This window comes from Gigantopelta aegis, chromosome 8 (genome assembly GCF_016097555.1).
Source record: "Gigantopelta aegis isolate Gae_Host chromosome 8, Gae_host_genome, whole genome shotgun sequence".
Classification (NCBI taxonomy): Eukaryota; Metazoa; Mollusca; class Gastropoda; order Neomphalida; family Peltospiridae; genus Gigantopelta; species Gigantopelta aegis.
Genome location: NC_054706.1, coordinates 80034090 through 80053023, shown reverse-complemented (window position 1 = coordinate 80053023; position 18934 = coordinate 80034090). Strand labels below are relative to the sequence as shown.

Genomic DNA, 18934 nt, shown 5'->3' with positions numbered 1-18934 from the left:
GTCCCGCCCCGTGGACCTTGAATGCGCTGACATTTTGAGCTGTATAATTTGTTCCGTTTGTCCGGATCTCTGCGATAATTTGGGGTGGGGCAACCTAACATCGTCATTTTTCGACAGCAAAAATCACTAACTATATGATATGTATATTGTTTCTTCCTCGCTCGTATTTATTATTATCACCAACTCCAAAAACAGCAGCCTGTTTTTAACTCCGTGTATTTACATTTTCATTATTAGTACTACGACTATTAGTATGACGCTTCATTAAAGAAGTAGGCCCGAGGTGTAATGGGTTAACTGGTCACCTTCAGTGGTCCCAACCTGTGACTGTCACATTGAAGACCAAGGTATGTGCTGCCCTGTCTATGTGAAATTGCATATACAAGATCCGTGCTGCTTTTTCGGTAGTAAACCTGTATCGCGACAGTAATTTGCTAACTAGGCACTGCAGCTTTAAACAAATATGGCATTATTGGGACCTTTTTAGAAATGACCTCATAATCTCTCTCTCTCTCTCTCTCTCTCTCTCTCTCTCTCTCTCTCTCTCTCTCTCTCTGAATCGACTATACTTAAGGTAAGTGGTAGCAGTCGTTTTCCTATTTCATTCAAAACCAAGTGACACAATTACCAGGTCAGGTCAGGACAGAGAGTTTATCGTGCACATTCAGAGCAAGTTGTTGTAGCGCACGCCTGTCCTGGGTAGGAACACAATTACCGTATGTTACAATCGTTAAATATGTTCTGTGGGTGTCGTCAAAACACTTCATCCATTCCTTGTGTAACACGTTGATAATTTCTGAGTCTTATTGAACAAAATGACACTACCTGTGCTGCTGTTCACAGTAGCAGTTATTCATAAAGTAAATGTTGCTATATGGTGAAAGGTCGAAATCTAACTGGCCGTGTTTCTCGGCTTCCATTTTCTTGAAAATCCATCTCTCTAAACAGTCGTACGCAAACTGTTGGTACCTGTACAGAAACTTGTTGGCGAAAATGTGCGGTGCTCCAACGAGGCCGGGTAGATCACCCACACCGAAGAGACAGACGCTGTGACGCGCTTTGCCGTGGCACTTGGGGTAGCTTTTATTATAAACAAAGATCTTGTAGCGCAGTCGGGAATCGAGGTAGAAGTTGTGGTGCCGTGATTTGTCCAGTCTGCCTTTAATGGAAGATGAAACAAAAAGTGAAAAAACAATGTTACATTAATAAATGAATACGGGGGTGGGGTGGGGGCGGACTTCCCCCTACAACTCTGAAGATAACGCACTGCCCCTCACCCAGCTGGAAATCAAATGAATATATACCCCCCTCCACCCCTGAACTTTCTGTCAACTTCCGACAAATGTATTTCTATTTTTCAGTAATAAACTCGTAATCATGGGAAACGGAGGGGGGATGGGTGTTGCGCGTTGCCTCCAGGTAAAATACGAACTAACAACCGACTTCAGTGTGGTGGTTATATATATATAGTTTAGACGGATTAAAGGGACACACCCTAGTTACGTTTATTTGTTAACCATTACGGCGTTGTTTTTCGCTATTAAACCCCATTTTTTCACAAATAAAATTGCACTTTACTTACATTTTATTATTTAGAATACACATTTCCATTCACCTGAAGTGCTTTTTGGTAATCCTGATGTTTGTAAAACCACGAAATGCATTTTTTTGCATTTTTTCACAAAACGTGTTGTCGAGAAAAAACCGTTAAGCAAGCGAGGTCCAATCTATTTTTAATGTCACAGACGTTGGTATATCACGTGACCGTTATCATTTTGGTTCGGTTTGTTTTCTCGTGCACGGTTCGTGCAATCAACATCCGATTTGTTGTTGTTCATTTGTGAGATTTTTCTTCACAGTTCGTGAACATTTTCAGTAACAATAAAGTTCAGACAAGTAAGTGTCTCAATACAAAACGTTACAAACCCTTAAAACCAATAATTTTGCTAAGTCTTACGATATCTGGCGAGGGGATACAACCAGGACAGAACAGTTGGAACATGTCCAGGAGAGGTGAAACGAACGCACCCCAAGTCTGTGAAATTTGTCGTGACGTAGGCATTGTTGTGCTTCTACCGGTGACATCAGAATACTAACGTTCAAAATTATTTCAAGCAATTGGGACATGGGGATTCCCATGGTATTTATCGATATAAAACCTGCTTTTTCACTCCATTTGATAAAAACGTGATCTAAGTGTGTTACAGGTTTGTAGATTAACCAAATTATAATTTATTTTCGCTGGATGGAACTAGGGTGTGCGGCTTTAAGACATAGCGCTGTAAAAAATATAAGATTAAAGTTAAAGTTTGTTTTCTTTAATGACATCACTAGAGCACATTGATTTATTCATCATCGGCTATTGGTTGTCAAACATTTGGTAAAACGCGGTACATTTTCCATTATTAGCAAGGGATCTTGTATATGCTTCAAAAGCTTAGACACAGACAGGATAGCACCTGTATACCACGGCCGTTGATATACCAGTCACGGGGCCCTGGTTGGGACGGAAAAAACCCAATCAGCGAATGAGTCCACTGAGGTGGTTCGATCCTACGATGCTAGCAACTCAGGCGACTTTAGACATATTAAGACAGCTCGGGTGGGGAACACCACCGGTAGTGTCGCGGTTAAGCCATCGGACATAAGGCTGGTAGGTATTGGGTTCACCGCCCGGTACCGGATATAAGAATATAAGAATGAGAATAAATTCGAATTAATGAATCTAAAGGACATTAAAGGATGTAAAAGAACTCAGTGGTATCAAGCCAGTTGTTGGCGGGCGACCCCCCCCCCCCCCCCCACCCCCAACACACCACTGGGATGATTACTCACTTAACAATGGTGTAGTGGTTAAGCCCTCAGACTTAAATAAATGCTGGTAGGTATTGAGTTAGCCTCCCGGTACCGGCTCTTACACGTACCAGCTCTTACACAAAGCAAGTTTAACGACTCAGTGTAGGGCCGTACCCTGATCAAAATCCTGGGGGGGGGGGGGGGGGGCACTACTTTTTAAAAACAAATGAGACACTATACAAATTAAATCCTGAGATGTATATGCTATTTTGTGGAGTGGAAAAAAAAGTGAGATTCTCAGGGGGGCAACCCCCCCCCCCCCCCCCCCCGGAGGGTACAGCTCTGCAGTGGGTATGCGTGAGGCCGCAACACGTATCTCCCTCTAACCACTAACAAAGAATCACTAACCCACTGCCCTAGATAGACAGCCCAGATAGCTGAGATTTGTGCCCAGGACAGCTTTGTTTGAACCTTAAATGGCTATAAATATGAGAATAAGCCTGAATGACTGAATGATGATGACCTACCTGTAAACGAGCCGGGGATGCGGAGGTGTGGATTATTGTTAAGTGACGTAAAGTACGTTTCATCTGGGACCCTCATCAGCCTGACCCACTCCAAGAAGTCTTTAGCAGTTTGATTGTGAAGAACGTAGTCGACGAACCCCCGTGACGCCACCATGTGGATTGGGCCCTTGGCTGGTTTGATCCCGTGTGGAGCTGGACCCAGCTTCCTTATTCGGGATGGATTCACTCTGATAAAATATGTAGATCGAATACGCATATATTATGTTGATCTTCATTTACTAATGCAAAATACAAACACACCAACAGTTTCAGTAAACTCACGTGTTATCGTTGCCAACCCACTGGCGCCATGTTTTTAATACTAGATGTAACACGAAACAGAGGAACAGCGTGCGACAGTAAAGAATACGATGTGGATCACCCATTTGAAATGGCAAGGTTGATCACTTGTGATGGAATCGTTGGTTTTCCACGTCCTGACCAGTGCTCCTCGACTGGCATTTCAAAGGCTGTCATGTCTATGGAAAAGTGTATAACTATGTTGGGCATCAAATAGTTTAATTTAAAATGTGCTGAGCGTCGTTAATAATTCGTGTTATGTCTCATTAACACGCTGATGAGAATCGAACCTGCAATATGCCGCACGTCAGATGTAAGCACTACATTCGAGCCACCACCCACTGCAAAGTAACAGAAGCCAGCCACTCCTACCAAACTGGACACACCATCACATGACATTACAAACGTAGGCTAGCTAGTATATAGATAGGTACTTATTAACCTGTCCAAAGCTGGGCGGGATTTAGCTCAATCGATCGAGTGCTCGCCTGAGGTGCTTGCGTCGCAGGATCGAACCACCTCAATCGATCCATTCAAATGATTGGGGTTTTTTCTGGTACCAACCTAGAAAATGTTTTATTTAACGACGCACTCAACACATTTTATTTACGGTTACATCAGGGTTGAAAATTAGCAGTCGCCCGGTCGCCACGACTTAGTCGACTAAGAATCTAACAAAGATTGTCCGTTGGGCGATTATCGATTTTAAATCGAATGTGACAAAACACACTGCGTCTGTTCTGGCGCGAACTACAGATCTGGCAGCAGAAGACATAGAATATGAAATAAGAATAGATCAGATGTAACGTCTTGATACCAAGACTTACATGATGACTTAACCGTCCAAAGATTAATGTAATAAATAATAAATACTCTTTTATGCTTTGTAATATGATACATCGTATATTTTGGTAAAATATTTAGTATGATTTTTTCAGATTTATTTTCTACTACTGTAGTGTTTACAATATCCAAATTAAACGCACACGTTTTTTTTTTTGGGTGGGGGGGAATTTACAAATTACCATGAAACTGCATAGGTTAAATCTTCTTGTTTTACATGTTTTAAAGCAATTGTTGGAAAATCTAAGGTAATCTGGACGACAAAACCGTAATACATGATCAGGGCCGTATCTCTGTACAATGCAGAGTTGAATGATAGTTTGGCAAAATAGTGGATGATTCCATCAATCTCTATCAAGTGCCTCGTCTATAGGATGACTCCATCAAGCGCTTCGTCTATAGGAGAACTGCCAATCCCGAGGAATTCCTTCACTTGAAATTTCACCCCTCTTGCATTGCCACAAAGTTTATTCCTTCCATCTTGCATCGTCACACAGAGGACTGCCACTCACAGACTAGTTTACTAAAGCACGCGCAATTTTGTTTGTACTGTATTATATATATTTTACTTCAGAGACAATGAAAGTCAATTAAAAATGAAATTTAATCTGTATATAATTTAATGGTAATTTGTAAAGAAACATTTTTATTTCTGATGAATTTCTTTTTCAAATTTAGTTATTTCATTTAGTAGGCTATGTATGGGCTAGAAACTTAATAACATATTTTTATATGAATTTTAACTGTATTCATTTATTTATTATCGGTTTCCTTTTGACGCAACTGTATACAGTCAGCACATGGTTATTAGTTAACAAAGAACATTCTAGTTTTGAATTTGGCTGCACAGGTAAATTTCAATGTGATAATTGGAGTGCTAATTCAGTATGAGAAGGGCCAGTAAGATTTATTTTCAAGTAGCTCTGCTGGCGACCATGGTTTTCGTGTTAATGTTAAACCCTGTTATATGGCGTCAGATATATGGTGAAGAACCAAACAACTATTTGGACCCTCTTCGTGGGCTACTCTTTTCGATTAGCAGCAAGGGATTGTTTATATGCACCATCCCACAGACAGGATAGTATATACCACGGCCTTTTTTACACCAGTTGTGGAGCACTGCCTGGAACGAGAAATAGCCCAATGAGTCCACCGACGGGAATCGATCCTAGACGAACCGCGCATCAAGCTTTACCACTGGTCTACGTCCCGTCCCTGGTTCCAACCAGTACACCACAACTGGACAAAGGCCGTGGTATGTGTTTTTCTGTCTGTGGGAAAGTGCATATAAAAGATCCCTTGCTGCACATTAGGAAAAACGTGTTTCCTCATGACTACGAGTCAGAATTATGAAATGTTTGACATCCAATAGCTGATGATTAATTAATCAATGCGCTCTAGTGGTGTCGTTAAAACAAACTGTCCAAAGCTGGCAAACAGATACTTATTAACCTCTCGAAAGCTAGTCTGTTGATATTTATTAATCTATCCAAAGCTAGTCTATAGATACTTATTAATCTATCCAAAGCTAGTCTATAGATACTTATTAATCTATCCAAAGCTAGTCAATAAATACTTATTAACCTGTCCAAAGCTAATCTATAGATAGTTATTAATCTGTCCAAAGCAAGTCTATAGAGACGTATTGACCTGTCCGAAGCTAGGCTATAGATACTTATTAACCTGTCCAAAGCTAGTATATAGATACTTACTTATTAACCTGCCCAAATATGTCATTTCCTCCAGCGTACAGTTTTAATATTTTCACCAGCTCATAATTGGTCTTGAGAGGAAATTCCTGCCCTGTGAGGTTGATGAAGTATTTCCATCGTGTTTTGTGTTTGTACAGCGCCTCCATACAGATCAGGTCCGCCTCTAGCACGGAGAACGTCCCCCATCTGACGTCGATCATCCGGGGCGCTAGAAACACGTTGTCGAGACACCTGACGCGGGACATGATGTAGGTGAGGACGTCGAACTGCGACCCGGTGTCCACGTGGATGCAGTAGACGTTCTGTGGCCGCCAAATGGCGCGGAGGAGTCGCATAGCTTGCTGTGGGTCTCGATACACGAGGACGCTGAAGGCGATTGGAAAGTCACGCTCGATGTCGGTCATATGAGCTAAGGAAGTAAGATGGCGGGAGAATTCGGTACAATTTTCTGTTACTTCACGGTCATTCTTTTGATGTGTCTTGTTTCTAATTTGAGATACTCTGTATTTGTCTACTAAATACCTTGCGTTGGATGCATTTGCTAAAGCCGACAAGCATACCGAATCAAAGAGATTCAAATGTTGAACAATTTCATTAAGTTTATTGTCTGGATTTTCTGTGACTTCTAGACGTATTAAATACACGTATAACTGGAGAATTCCAAATACTGAAGCCAGACACAGCAGAACTGGTATTTTAAAAAGAGTTCGCAGTTTCATTTTCAAACTTGTGGGATCTTTTTACGTCACTGTAAGCAGAGTTCCAAACGTTTTCTTCTTTTTCCTGCTACAGCACGTACTGATGTAGTTTACACTAGTTCCAAACATTGTAAAAGTAGGCTACGTCAATGAACGCGATCACAAAACATTTCTTCTTTGCTGGCTGAAACACTATCTGCCTGCCTTGTTACTGATGCCAAGCTGTGAAATAGATAATATTCCAACAGATTATTCATTTAAACCGGCCTCGACGGTGTACTGGTTAAGCCATCAGACTAAAGTGAGGTAGGTACTGGGTTCGCATCCTAGTCCCGGCTCCTACACAGAGCGACTTCAACGACTCGGTGGGTAGATGTAAGATCAATACAACTATTCTCACTAATTACTAACAACTAACCATTAACCCACTGTCCTGGACAAACAGTCCAGATAGTGTGTGCCCAGGAGAACGTGCTTGAACCTTAATTGGATACAAGCACGAAAATAAGTATAAATGAAATTATTTAAACCTGTATGAAGTAACATTTATGACATGACAAACCATCTGTGCAATTGTAATAGAAATAAACTTAAGATAAAAAGATTTTAAAAACCTAGACATTACTTTACATTGTAAATATTCATACAGGTTCTCGTGATTGTAACTTGTAATAATAAATACTCACAAAACATTGATGCTCAAGACATTACAAACCTCGCGTACCTGTATTGGACATATCCACCGGGAAATCTCGGAAAATGTGCCCAAGACAGTCGTGCTTGAAAGTTCAGTGTATGTAAGCACAATTCAAATCGTTGATTGATTGAACCTCGGGTTTTCATGACGTCACAAAATACTGGTTCTGAAGACATCACAAAACACGGACAAGACGGAGTATTTTCTCGTGATTGTAACGTGTAAAAATCTTTACTTATCTTCTTATCTCTAAGAAAATATACTCACTAAAAAGATGTTTTTCAGAGGTTTTCTTGTGACATACAAGAATACATACTCACAAAACACTCGTGATTGTAACGTGTAAGAATATATACTCACAAAACACAGGTTTTCAAGACGTCTGTTTTCTCGTGATTTAACATACAAGACTACATACTCACTAAACAGAGGTTTTCAACACTTCTATTTTCTCGTGATTGTAACGTGTGAAAATCTTTACTTATCTTCTTACTTTACTTATCTATAATAATACATACTCACTAAACAGAGGTTTTACAGACGTCTATTTTCTCATACAAGAATACATACTCACAAAACACGGATTTTCACGTGATTGTAACGTGATTGTAACGTGTAAGAATATATACTCCCGCAACACAGGTTCTCAAGATATATGTTTTCGTGATTGTAACGTGTAAGAATATATACTCACAAAACACGGGTTTTCAAGACGTCTATTTCCTCGACTTCGTCTCGGCAGGTTAGTAAGATTAAAACTGCAGCAGCTGGGACATTGTGTAGCTTACACAGTCCCAACATATCGACCGGTAAGTCATCCCAGCTGGTCGTCAATTCTGGTGTTCACCACCAAGTTAGATGTCGAGGTGCGTGTGAAGGGAAATGTACTTGTGGTGTTTGAAATCAAGCCACGATTTGGGTATGGGCAGACGTATAATAATGACTGTGGCGTGGATGTCCACAAGAAGTATGTATTAAATGTAAATTCAGCAAAATAATTACAGAATAGGGCAAATCATGTTCATTCATTTACTTTAGTGCTTATATCTAATTAAGGTCCAAGCACGCTCTCCTGGTCACACGCCTCAACTATCTAGGCTATCAGGTTAGTGGTTTAGAGATTAGTTGTCGAGTGACGAGTGAAGGGGACTGGTTTATGGAGACTGCAGGTGAATACGTTTGGAAATCGATGGAAGTAGCGGGGAGATTATTCCGCCAGTCACTCACTGATCCCAGCAGTTCACGTTACGCGACCCCCCCCCCCCCCCCCCCCCCCCCCCCAGCCCGGTGTGTCTTTTGACGCTAGTACGGCTGGAAACGTTAATGTGATCCCCTCACCCCTACACGTAATGCACGTGTTATTAGGTCTTAATGCGTTAAGCTGTATCCTGTAACCGGATGCGTGCGACGCGACAATATTTCTATCCCAAAAAGATGCGACCATAACGAGTCTTCTTATAAAAAATACCGGCCTCGGTGGCGGCGTGGTTAGGCCATCGGTCTACAGGCTGGTAGATACTGGGTTCGGATCCCAGTCGAGGCATGGGATTTTTAATCCAGATACCGACTCCAAACCCTGAGTGAGTGCTCCGCAAGGATCAATGGGTAGGTGTAAACCACTTACACCGACCAGTGATCCATAACTGGTTCAACAAAGGCCATGGTGTGTGCTATCCTGCCTGTGGGAAGCGCAAATAAAAGATCCTTTGCTGCTAATCGGAAAGAGTAGCCCATGTAGTGGCGACAGCGTGTTTCCTCTCAAAATCTTTGTGGTCTTTATGTCTGACGCCATATAACCGTAAATAAAATGTGTTGAGTGCGTCGTTAAATAAAACATTTCTTTCTTTCTTTCTTTTTAAAAGTGTTATCAACAGTTGGAACCGCCAAATGAAAGTTGTTTGATTAGTTAACATAGCTCGTGTCGCGCGACAAAAATTAGAAACAATTCCTATCGGTATTATGTCGCGCGCTCGACTAAGTGAATCTATCGCGCCGAACGCGTGCGGTTAGGATGCAGCAATTGAAAGAAAGAAGAACGAAATGTTTTATTTAACGTGGTGGTGGTGGTGGTGGTGGTGGTGGTGTGTGTGTGTGTGTGTGTGTGTGTATGTGTGTGTCTGGTTTGTTGGTGGTGGTGGTGGTGGTGTGTGTGTGTATGTGTGTATGTATGTGTGTGTCTATGTGTTTGTGTCTGTTGTTTGTGGTGTGTGTGTGTGTGTGTGTGTGTGTGTGTGTCTGTTTTGTTGTTGGTGGTATGTGTGTGTGTCTGTTTTGTTGTTTTTGTTGGTGGTGGTGGTGGTGTGTGTGTGTGTTGTTGTTGGTGGTGGTGTGTGTCTGTTGTTGGTGGTGATGTGTGTATATGCGTTTGTGTGTGTGTTTTGTTGTTATTGGTGGTGGTGGTGGTGTGTGTGCGTGTGTGCGTGTGTTTTTGTTGTTATTGGTGGTGGTGTGTGTGTGTATGTGTGTGTGTGTGTTTTTTGTTGTTATTGGTGGTGGTGGTGTGTGTATGCGTTTGTGTGTGTGTGTTTTTTGTTGTTATTGGTGGTGGTGGTGGTGGTGTGTGTGTGTGTGTATGTGTGTTTTGTTGTTATTGGTGGTGGTGGTGGTGTGTGTGTGTGTATGTATGTGTGTGTGTGTGTGTCTGTGTGTTTCTGTGTATGTGAGTGGGTGTGTCTGTCTGTCTCTATGTATGTCTGTGTGTGTCTGGGTGTGTGTGTGTGTCTGTGTGTGTCTGTGTGTATGGGTGTGTGTCTGTGTGTATGTATGTGTGTGTGTGTCTGTCTGTCTGTGTGTGTGTCTTTGTGTGTCTCTGTGTGTGTGTGTGTGTGTGTGTGTGTGTGTATGTGCATGTGTGTACAAATTCACTCAGACTTGCCATTATATTTTGTTAACTTTTCACGTAAAGTTTTAAGTTTAAATGTATTGCATATTGTAAGCTACAATATGCAGTTGAGTAAATTACTTTGTCGAATTGCGACCGGTATCGGTGGCGTCGTGGTTAGGCCATCGATCTACAGGCTGGTAGGTACGGGGTTCGGATCCCAGTCGAGGCATGGGATTTTTAATCCAGATACCGACTCCAAACCCTGAGTGAGTGCTCCGCAAGGCTCAATGGGTAGGTGTAAACCACTTGCACCGACCAGTGATCCATAACTGGTTCAACAAAGGCCACGGTTTGTGCTATCCTGCCTGTGGGAAGCGCAAATAAAAGATCCCTTGCTGCCTGTCATAAAAGAGTAGCCTATGTAACAATGTCAGAATGACCATATGTTTGACGTCCAATAGCCGATGATAAGATAAAAAAATCAATGTGCTCTAGTGGCGTCGTTAAATAAAACAAACTTTATTTTTGTCGAATTGCGAGATAACACAGTGATGTTTGACATTTATTTTGAAACCACTCCCCAGTACACATCACGTGTTCGTAATGATCTTGACACACGCAGTCACCCATTGAGAAGTAGATTGCATTCGAGGTCCATGGTCATGATCATAGCTGTAAGTGTCATGTTTCGTCAGGATTACACTAATAATATTCTTTTATAATTAAACATTCGTGGATGATTCCATTTCATATTATGTAGTTATTATAAATGTAAAAATAACCCAAGAAGACACTCAGCTATGATGGTGGATCTTGAACGCGATAAAATCTCGAGTTGTATAATTTGTTCAGCTTGTTCGGATCTCTGCGTATTCTGGGGCGAGGCGAACATTGGGGTTTGGCAAACTGACATCGTCATTTTTCGACAGCAAAAATCACTAACTATATGATATGTATATTGTTTCTTCCTCGCTCGTATTTATTATTATCACCAACTCCAAAAACAGCAGCCTGTTTTTAACTCCGTGTATTTACATTTTCATTATTAGTACTACGACTATTAGTATGACGCTTCATTAAAGAAGTAGGCCCGAGGTGTAATGGGTTAACTGGTCACCTTCAGTGGTCCCAACCTGTGACTGTCACATTGAAGACCAAGGTATGTGCTGCCCTGTGTATGTGAAATTGCATATACAAGATCCGTGCTGCTTTTTCGGTAGTAAGCCGTTATCGCGACAGTAATTTGGTAACTAGACACTGCAGCTTTAAACAAATATGGCATTATTGGGACCTTTTTAGAAATGACCTCATAATCTATCTCTCTCTCTCTCTCTCTCTCTCTCTCTCTCTCTCTCTCTCTCTCTCTCTCTCATAATATGTTGCATTAATATTCCTTTCCTTTGAGTAAACAAATTAGAGATTGGATTACCCCCTCCCCCCCCCCCCCCCCCCCCCCACCCCACACGTTAATCGGCTATACTTAACGTAAATGTCAGCAGTCGTTTTCCTATTTCATTCAAAAGCAAGTGACACAATTACCAGGTCAGGTCAGGACAGAGAGTTTATCGTGCACATTCAGAGCAAGTTGTTGTAGCGCACGCCTGTCCTGGGTAGGAACACAATTACCGTATGTTACAATCGTTAAATATGTTCTGGGGGTGTCGTCAAACACTTCATCCATTCCTTGTGTAACCCGTTGATAATTTCTGAGTCTTATTGAACAAAATGACACTACCTGTGCTGCTGTTCACAGTAGCAGTTATTCATAAAGTAAATGTTGCTATATGGTGAAACGTCGAAATCTAACTGGCCGTGTTTCTCGGCTTCCATTTTCTTGAAAATCCATCTTTCTAAACAGTCGTACGCAAACTGCTGATACCCGTACAGAAACTTGTTGGCGAAAATGTGCGGTGCTCCAACGAGGCTGGGTAGATCACCAACACCGAAGAGACAGACGCTGTGACGCGCTTTGCCGTGGCACTTGGGGTAGCTTTTATTATAAACAAAGATCTTGTAGCGCAGTCGGGAATCGAGGTAGAAGTTGTGGTGCCGTGATTTGTCCAGTCTGCCTTTAATGGAAGATGAAACAAATAGTGAAAAAAACAATGTTACATTAATAAATGAATGCGGGGGTTGGGTGGGGACTGCCCCCTACAATTCTGACGATAACGCATTGCCCCTCACCCTACCTGGAAACCAAATTAATATATACTCTCCCCACCCCCACCCCCTCCCCCGAACTTGCTGTCAACTTCCGACAACTGTATTTGTATTTTTCAGTAATAAACTCGTAATCACGGGAGGGGGGGGGATGGGGGGGGCGGGGCGGTATGCGCGTTGCCTCCAGGTAAAATACGAACTAACAACTGACCTTAGTGTGTGACCTTAGTTTAGACAAATTAAGACATAGGGTTATACAAATATAAGATTAAAGTTAACGTTTGTTTTGTTTAATGACATCACTAGAGCACATTGATTTATTCAGCATCGGTTATTGGATGTCAAACATTTGGTAATTTTGACATATAGTCTTAGAGAAAAGACGCGGTACATTTTCCATTATTAGCAAGGGATCGTGTATATGCTTCAAGAGTCTAGACACAGACAGGATAGCACATGTATACCACGATCTTCGAAATACTAGTCACGGGGTCCTGGTTGGGATGAAACCGACCAGAGAATGAGTCCACTGAGGTGGTTCGATCACCTCAGGCGACTTTAGACATATTAAGACCGGTACCGGCTCCCACCCAGAGCGAGTTTTACCAATTCAGTGGGTAGGTATAAGACCACTATACCCTCTTCCCTCTCACTGACCACTAACAACTAACCAACTGTCCTGGACAGACAGCCCAGATAGCTGAGCTGCGTGCCCAGGACAGCGTGTTTGAACCTTTATTGGATATAAGAATGAAAATAAATTCGAATTAGTGAATCTAAAGGACACTAAAGGATGTAAAAGAACTCAATGGTACCAAGCCAGTTGTTGGCGGGCGACCCCCCCCCCCCCCCCCCCCCCCCCCCCCCACTGAACACACCACTGGGATGATTACTCACTTAGCAATGATATAGTGGTTAAGCCCTCAGACTTAAATAAATGCTGGTAGGTACTGAGTTCGCCTCTCGGTACCGGCTCTTACACAAAACAAGTTTAACGACTCAGAGGCCCCAACACAGACGTATCTCCCCCTAACCACTAACAAAGAATCACTAACCCACTGCCCTAGATAGACAGCCCAGATAGCTGAGATTTGTGCCCAGGACTTGTTTGAACCTTAATTGGCTATAAATACGAGAAGAAGCCTGAATGATTGAATGGTGGCCTACCACCGGCTCGGTGGCGCAGTGGTTAAGCCATCGGACTACAGTCTGGTAGGTACAGGGTTCGCAGCCCGGTACCGGCTCCCACCCAGAGCGAGTTCTTAAGGGCTCAATGGGTAGGCGTAAGGCCACTACACCCTCTTCTCTCTCACTAACCACTAACCCACTGTCCTGGACAGACAGTCCTGATAGCTGAGGTGTGTGCCTAGGACAGCGTGCTTGAACCTTAGTTGGATATAAACACGAAAATAAGTTGAAATGAAATGAAGATGAAATGATGACCTACCTGTAAACGAGCCGGGGATGCGGAGGTGTGCATTATTGTTAAGTGACGTAAAGTACATTTCATCCGGGACCCTCATCAGCCTGAATGACTGAATGATGATGACCTACCTGTAAACGAGCCGGGGATGCGGAGGTGTGCATTATTGTTAAGTGACGTAAAGTACGTTTCATCCGGGACCCTCATCGGCCTGACCCACTCCAAGAAGTCTTTAGCAGTTTGATTGTGAAGAACGTAGTCGACGAACCCCCGTGACGCCACCATGTGGATTGGACCCTTGGCTGGTTTGATCCCGTGTGGAGCTGGACCCAGCTTCCTTATTCGGGATGGATTCACTCTGATAAAATATGTAGATCGAATACCATATATTATGTTGATCTTCATTTACTAATGTAAAATACAAACACACCAACAGTTTCAGTAAACTCACGTGTTATCGCTGCCAACCCACTGGCGCCATGTTTTTAATGCTAACTGTAACACAACACAGAGGAGCCTGCAGGTTGCACTATACCAATTAATTTCCGGCTGGGTCGAAGTTCGAGGTGTACCGAACTTTTGATAGAGAAGTTAACACCACAAGTCCTGTGATTGGTTATAAATGTGAGTGTGTTGGTTGTAAAAAAAATTAGTTTCATCTGGGCTAAAAATGTATGCAATTTTATTTGATGTAGTACCACCGTGTCAAGTAGCCTTGTGCTTGGAACATGTATGGGGTACCTGTAAAAAAAAGTACTAAAATTTTGTGCGAAACTAGGGGTGTTGCAGAAACATCTGGTTATACCGAAAATGAGCCATGAAAGGTACCATTTTCTGCAGTTAATACTTTGAGGTAGGGGTTGTAGTACTGATATTTATGGGTCACAGTTTGGTTGATATATTGCATATAGTGTTTTTAAACACAAACGTTAACATGGTCGCCTATGGGATTTGAATTGGTATAGTCCAACCTGCAATATGCCGCACGTCAGATGTAAGCACTGCATTCGAGCCACCACCCACTGCAAAGTAACAGAAGCCAGCCACTCCTACCAAACTGGACACACCATCACATGACATTACAAACGTAGGCTAGCTAGTATATAGATAGGTACTTATTAACCTGTCCAAAGCTGGGCGGGATTTAGCTCAATCGGTTGAGTGATCGCTTGCGTCGCAGGATCGAACCACCTCAATCGATCCATTCAACTGATTGGGGTTTTTCTGGTTCCAACCTAATGGAAGGAAGTGTTTTATTTAACGACGCACTCAACACATTTTATTTTCGGTTATATGGCGTCAGACATATTGTTAAGGACCACACAGATATTGAGAGAGGAAACCCGCTGTCCCCACTTCATGGACTGCTCTTTTCGATTAACAGCAAGGGATCTTTTATATGCACCATCCCACAAACAGGATAGTACATACCACGGCCTTTGTCACACCACTTGTGGAGTACTGGCTGGAACGAGAAATAGCCCAATGGGTCCACCGACGGGGATCGATCCTAGACCGACCATGCCTCAAACGAACGCTTTACCACTGGTCTACGTTCCGCCCCTGGTACACCACAACTGGAGAAAGACCGTGGTATGTGCTTTCCTGTCTGTGGGAAAGTGCATATAAAAGATCCCTTGCTGCACTAGGAAAAATGTAGCAGCTTATCTCTGATGACTACGAGTAAGAATTACCAAATGTTTGACGCTCTAGTGGTGTCGTTAAAACAAACTGTCCAAAGCTAGTATATAGATACTTATTAACCTCTCCAAAGCTAGTCTATTGATATTTATTTATATATCCAAAGCTGGTCTATAAATACTTATTAACCTGTCCAAAGCTAATCTATAGAGACGTATTGACTTCTCCAAAGCAAGTCTATAAAGACGTATTAACCTCTCCAAAGCAAGTCCATAGATACTTATTAACCTGTCCAAAGCTAGTCTAAAGATAATTATTAATCTATCCAAAGCTAGTCTATAGATACTTATTAATCTATCCAAAGCTAGTCTATAGATACTTAGTAACCTGTCCAAAGCTAGTCTATAGATATTTATTAACCTGTCCAAAGCTAGTCTATAGATACTTATTAATCTATCCAAAGCTAGTCTATAGATACTTATTAACCTGTCCAAAGCTAGTCTATAGATACTTACTTATTAACCTGTCCAAAGATGTCATTTCCTCCAGCGTACAGTTTTAATATTTTCACCAGCTCATAATTGGTCTTAAGAGAAAATTCCTGCCCTGTGAGGTTGATGAAGTATTTCCATCGTGTTTTGTGTTTGTACAGCGCCTCCATACAGATCAGGTCCGCCTCTAGCACGGAGAACGTCCCCCACCTGACGTCGATCATCCGGGGCGCTAGAAACACGTTGTCGAGACACCTGACGCGGGACATGATGTAGGTGAGGACGTCGAACTGCGACCCGGTGTCCACGTGGATGCAGTAGACGTTCTGTGGCCGCCAAATGGCGCGGAGGAGTCGCATAGCTTGCTGTGGGTCTCGATACACGAGGACGCTGAAGGCGATTGGAAAGTCACGCTCGAGGTCGGTCACGTGAGCTAAGGAAGTAAGATGGCGGGAGAATTCGGTACAATTTTCTGTTACTTCACGGTCATTCTTTTGATTTGTCTTGTTTCTAATTTGAGATATTCTGTATTTGTCTACGAAATAGCTTGCGCTGGATGCATTTGCTAAAGCCAACAAGCATACCGAATCAAAGAGATTCAAATGTTGAGCAATTTCATTAAGTTTATTGTCTGGATTTTCTGTGACTTCTGGACGTATTAAATACACGTATAACTGGAGAATTCCAAATACTGAAGCCAGACACAGCAGAACTGGTATTTTAAAAAGAGTTCGCAGTTTCATTTTCAAACTTGTGGGATCTTTTTACGTCACTGTAAGCAGAGTTCCAAACGTTTTCTTCTTTTTCCTGCTACAGCACGTACTGATGTAGTTTACACTAGTTCCAAACATTGTAAAAGTAGGCTACGTCAATGAACGCGATCACAAAACATTTCTTCTTTGCTGGCTGAAACACTATCTGCCTGCCTTGTTACTGATGCCAAGCTGTGAAATAGATAATATTCCAACAGATTATTCATTTAAACCGGCCTCGACGGTGTACTGGTTAAGCCATCAGACTAAAGTGAGGTAGGTACTGGGTTCGCATCCTAGTCCCGGCTCCTGCACAGAGCGACTTCAACAACTCAGTGGGTAGATGTAAGATCAATACAACTATTCTCACTAATTATTAACAACTAACCATTAACCCACTGTCCTGGACAAACAGTCCAGATAGTTGAAGTGTGTGCCCAGGAGAACGTGCTTGAACCTTAACTGGACACAAGCACGAAAATAAGTATAAATGAAATTATTTAAACTTGTATGAAGTAACATTTATGACATGACAAACCATCTGTGCAATTGTAATAGAAATAAACTTAAGATAAAAAGAGTTTAAAAACCTAGACATTACTTTACATTGTAAATATTCATACAGGTTCTCGTGATTGTAACTTGTAATAATAAATACTCACAAAACATTGATGCTCAAGACATTACAAACCTCGCGTACCTGTATTGGACATATCCACCGGGGAATCTCGGAGAATGTGCCCAAGACAGTCGTGCTTGAAAGTTCAGTGTATGTAAGCACGATTCAAATGGTTGATTGGTTGAACCTCGGGTTTTCATGATGTTACAAAATACTGGTTCTCAAGACATCACAAAACACGGACAAGACGAGTATTTTCTCGTGATTGTAATGTGTAAAAATCTTTACTTATCTATCTTATACTCACTAAACAGAGGATTTCCAGAGGCTTTCTTTTAATTGTGACATACAAGAATACATACTCACAAAACATAGGTTTTCAAGACGTCTATTTTCTCATGATTGTGACATACAAGAATACATACTCACAAAACATAGGTTTTCTAGACGTCTATTTCCTCATGATTGTGAATTACAAGAATACATACTCACAAAACACGGGTTTTCATGACGTCTGTTTTCTCGTGATTGTGACATACAAGAATACATACTCACAAAACATAGGTTTTCAAAACGTCTATTTTCTCGTGATTGTAACGTGTAAGAATATATACTCACAAAACACGGGTTTTCAAGACGTGTATTTTCTCGTGATTGTAACTTATAAGAATATACTCACGCAACACAAGTTCTCCAGATATGTTTTTTCGTGAATGTAACGTGTAAGAATATATACTCACAAGAATATATACTCACAAAACACGGGTTTTCAAGACGTCTATTTTCTCGACTTCGTCTCGGCGGGTTAGTAAATTTATGACTGCAGCAGCTGGGACATTCATTGTGTAGCTTACACAGTCCCAACATATCGACCGTTAAGTCATCTCAGCTGGTCATGAATTCTGGTGTTCACCATCAAGTCAGGGAAATGTACAGGTGGGGTATCTACACTGTGGCGAGCCAAGGTTTTAGGGGTGTCGGGCTATGCTTCCGCTGAATTATTTTTGTTTTTAAATTGCTTGAAGCTGGGGGTGGGAGGGGGGGTGGGAGGGGGGGTGGGGGGGGGTGGACCCACAACCCCACCCCTCTACTCACGCGCCTCCTGTCTTTATATATGTATTAATACACCAATGTTCGTGTCGCAGCAGTATTGACCTTAATGATGCTAGCTGCCGAGTTCCAATCCCGGTACCGGCTCCAACTTAGAGTGAGTTTTAACATTCTGTATCTGTCTGTCTGTCTCTGTTTCTATCCATCCATCCATCCATCCATCCCTCCCTCCCTCTCTCCCTGTGTCTGCCTCTCCTTGCTCTCTCCCTCTCTCTTCTCCCCTCTCTGCATCTCTCTCGCTATCTCCCCTCGCTCTGGCTCTCTCGCTCTCTCTCTCTCTCTCTCTCTCTCTCTCTCTCTCT

At 42.1% G+C, this 18934-nt stretch overlaps 2 protein-coding genes across 8 annotated transcripts; both read right to left on the bottom strand.

The window, feature by feature from the left end:
- Positions 1 to 144: 144 nt before the first annotated feature.
- On the bottom strand, positions 145 to 8345 carry LOC121378859 (beta-1,3-galactosyl-O-glycosyl-glycoprotein beta-1,6-N-acetylglucosaminyltransferase 4-like). Of its 4 annotated transcripts, none has more exons than XM_041507206.1 (4): positions 8307 to 8345; positions 6218 to 7137; positions 3324 to 3550; positions 145 to 1159 (listed from the first exon to the last, which is right to left on the bottom strand). In XM_041507206.1, the coding sequence occupies exons 2-4, from the start codon at positions 6934 to 6936 to the stop codon at positions 822 to 824; spliced, it is 1284 nt and encodes a 427-aa protein (XP_041363140.1). In that variant the 5' UTR covers positions 6937 to 7137; positions 8307 to 8345; the 3' UTR covers positions 145 to 821. The 4 variants fall into 4 exon arrangements, with proteins under 4 accessions (XP_041363140.1, XP_041363138.1, XP_041363141.1 ...); XM_041507204.1 differs by lacking the exon at positions 8307 to 8345 and adding an exon at positions 7640 to 7776; XM_041507207.1 differs by lacking the exon at positions 8307 to 8345 and adding an exon at positions 7640 to 7776 and having other exon boundaries at positions 145 to 1155.
- Positions 8346 to 11392: 3047 nt separating this feature from the next.
- Positions 11393 to 18348, bottom strand: LOC121378861 (beta-1,3-galactosyl-O-glycosyl-glycoprotein beta-1,6-N-acetylglucosaminyltransferase 4-like). Of its 4 annotated transcripts, none has more exons than XM_041507211.1 (4): positions 18263 to 18348; positions 16176 to 17095; positions 14151 to 14377; positions 11393 to 12505 (listed from the first exon to the last, which is right to left on the bottom strand). In XM_041507211.1, the coding sequence occupies exons 2-4, from the start codon at positions 16892 to 16894 to the stop codon at positions 12168 to 12170; spliced, it is 1284 nt and encodes a 427-aa protein (XP_041363145.1). In that variant the 5' UTR covers positions 16895 to 17095; positions 18263 to 18348; the 3' UTR covers positions 11393 to 12167. The 4 variants fall into 4 exon arrangements, with proteins under 4 accessions (XP_041363145.1, XP_041363143.1, XP_041363146.1 ...); XM_041507209.1 differs by having other exon boundaries at positions 18279 to 18325; XM_041507212.1 differs by lacking the exon at positions 18263 to 18348 and adding an exon at positions 17604 to 17625.
- Positions 18349 to 18934: the final 586 nt, after the last annotated feature.

What these genes read in the sequence shown, in the direction of transcription:
- LOC121378859 (XM_041507206.1), bottom strand. Translation starts at nt 6,936, where the DNA reads ATGAAACTGCGAACTCTTTTTAAAATACCAGTTCTGCTGTGTCTGGCT. An exon ending in ATATTTGGGCAGGTTAATAA is followed by an intron (nt 3,551 to 6,217) that starts GTAAGTATCTAT and finishes ATATTTTATCAG; the next exon opens with AGTGAATCCATCCCGAATAA. An exon ending in CATCCCCGGCTCGTTTACAG is followed by an intron (nt 1,160 to 3,323) that starts GTAGGTCATCAT and finishes CTTCCATTAAAG; the next exon opens with GCAGACTGGACAAATCACGG.
- LOC121378861 (XM_041507211.1), bottom strand. Translation starts at nt 16,894, where the DNA reads ATGAAACTGCGAACTCTTTTTAAAATACCAGTTCTGCTGTGTCTGGCT. An exon ending in ATCTTTGGACAGGTTAATAA is followed by an intron (nt 14,378 to 16,175) that starts GTAAGTATCTAT and finishes ATATTTTATCAG; the next exon opens with AGTGAATCCATCCCGAATAA. An exon ending in CATCCCCGGCTCGTTTACAG is followed by an intron (nt 12,506 to 14,150) that starts GTAGGTCATCAT and finishes CTTCCATTAAAG; the next exon opens with GCAGACTGGACAAATCACGG.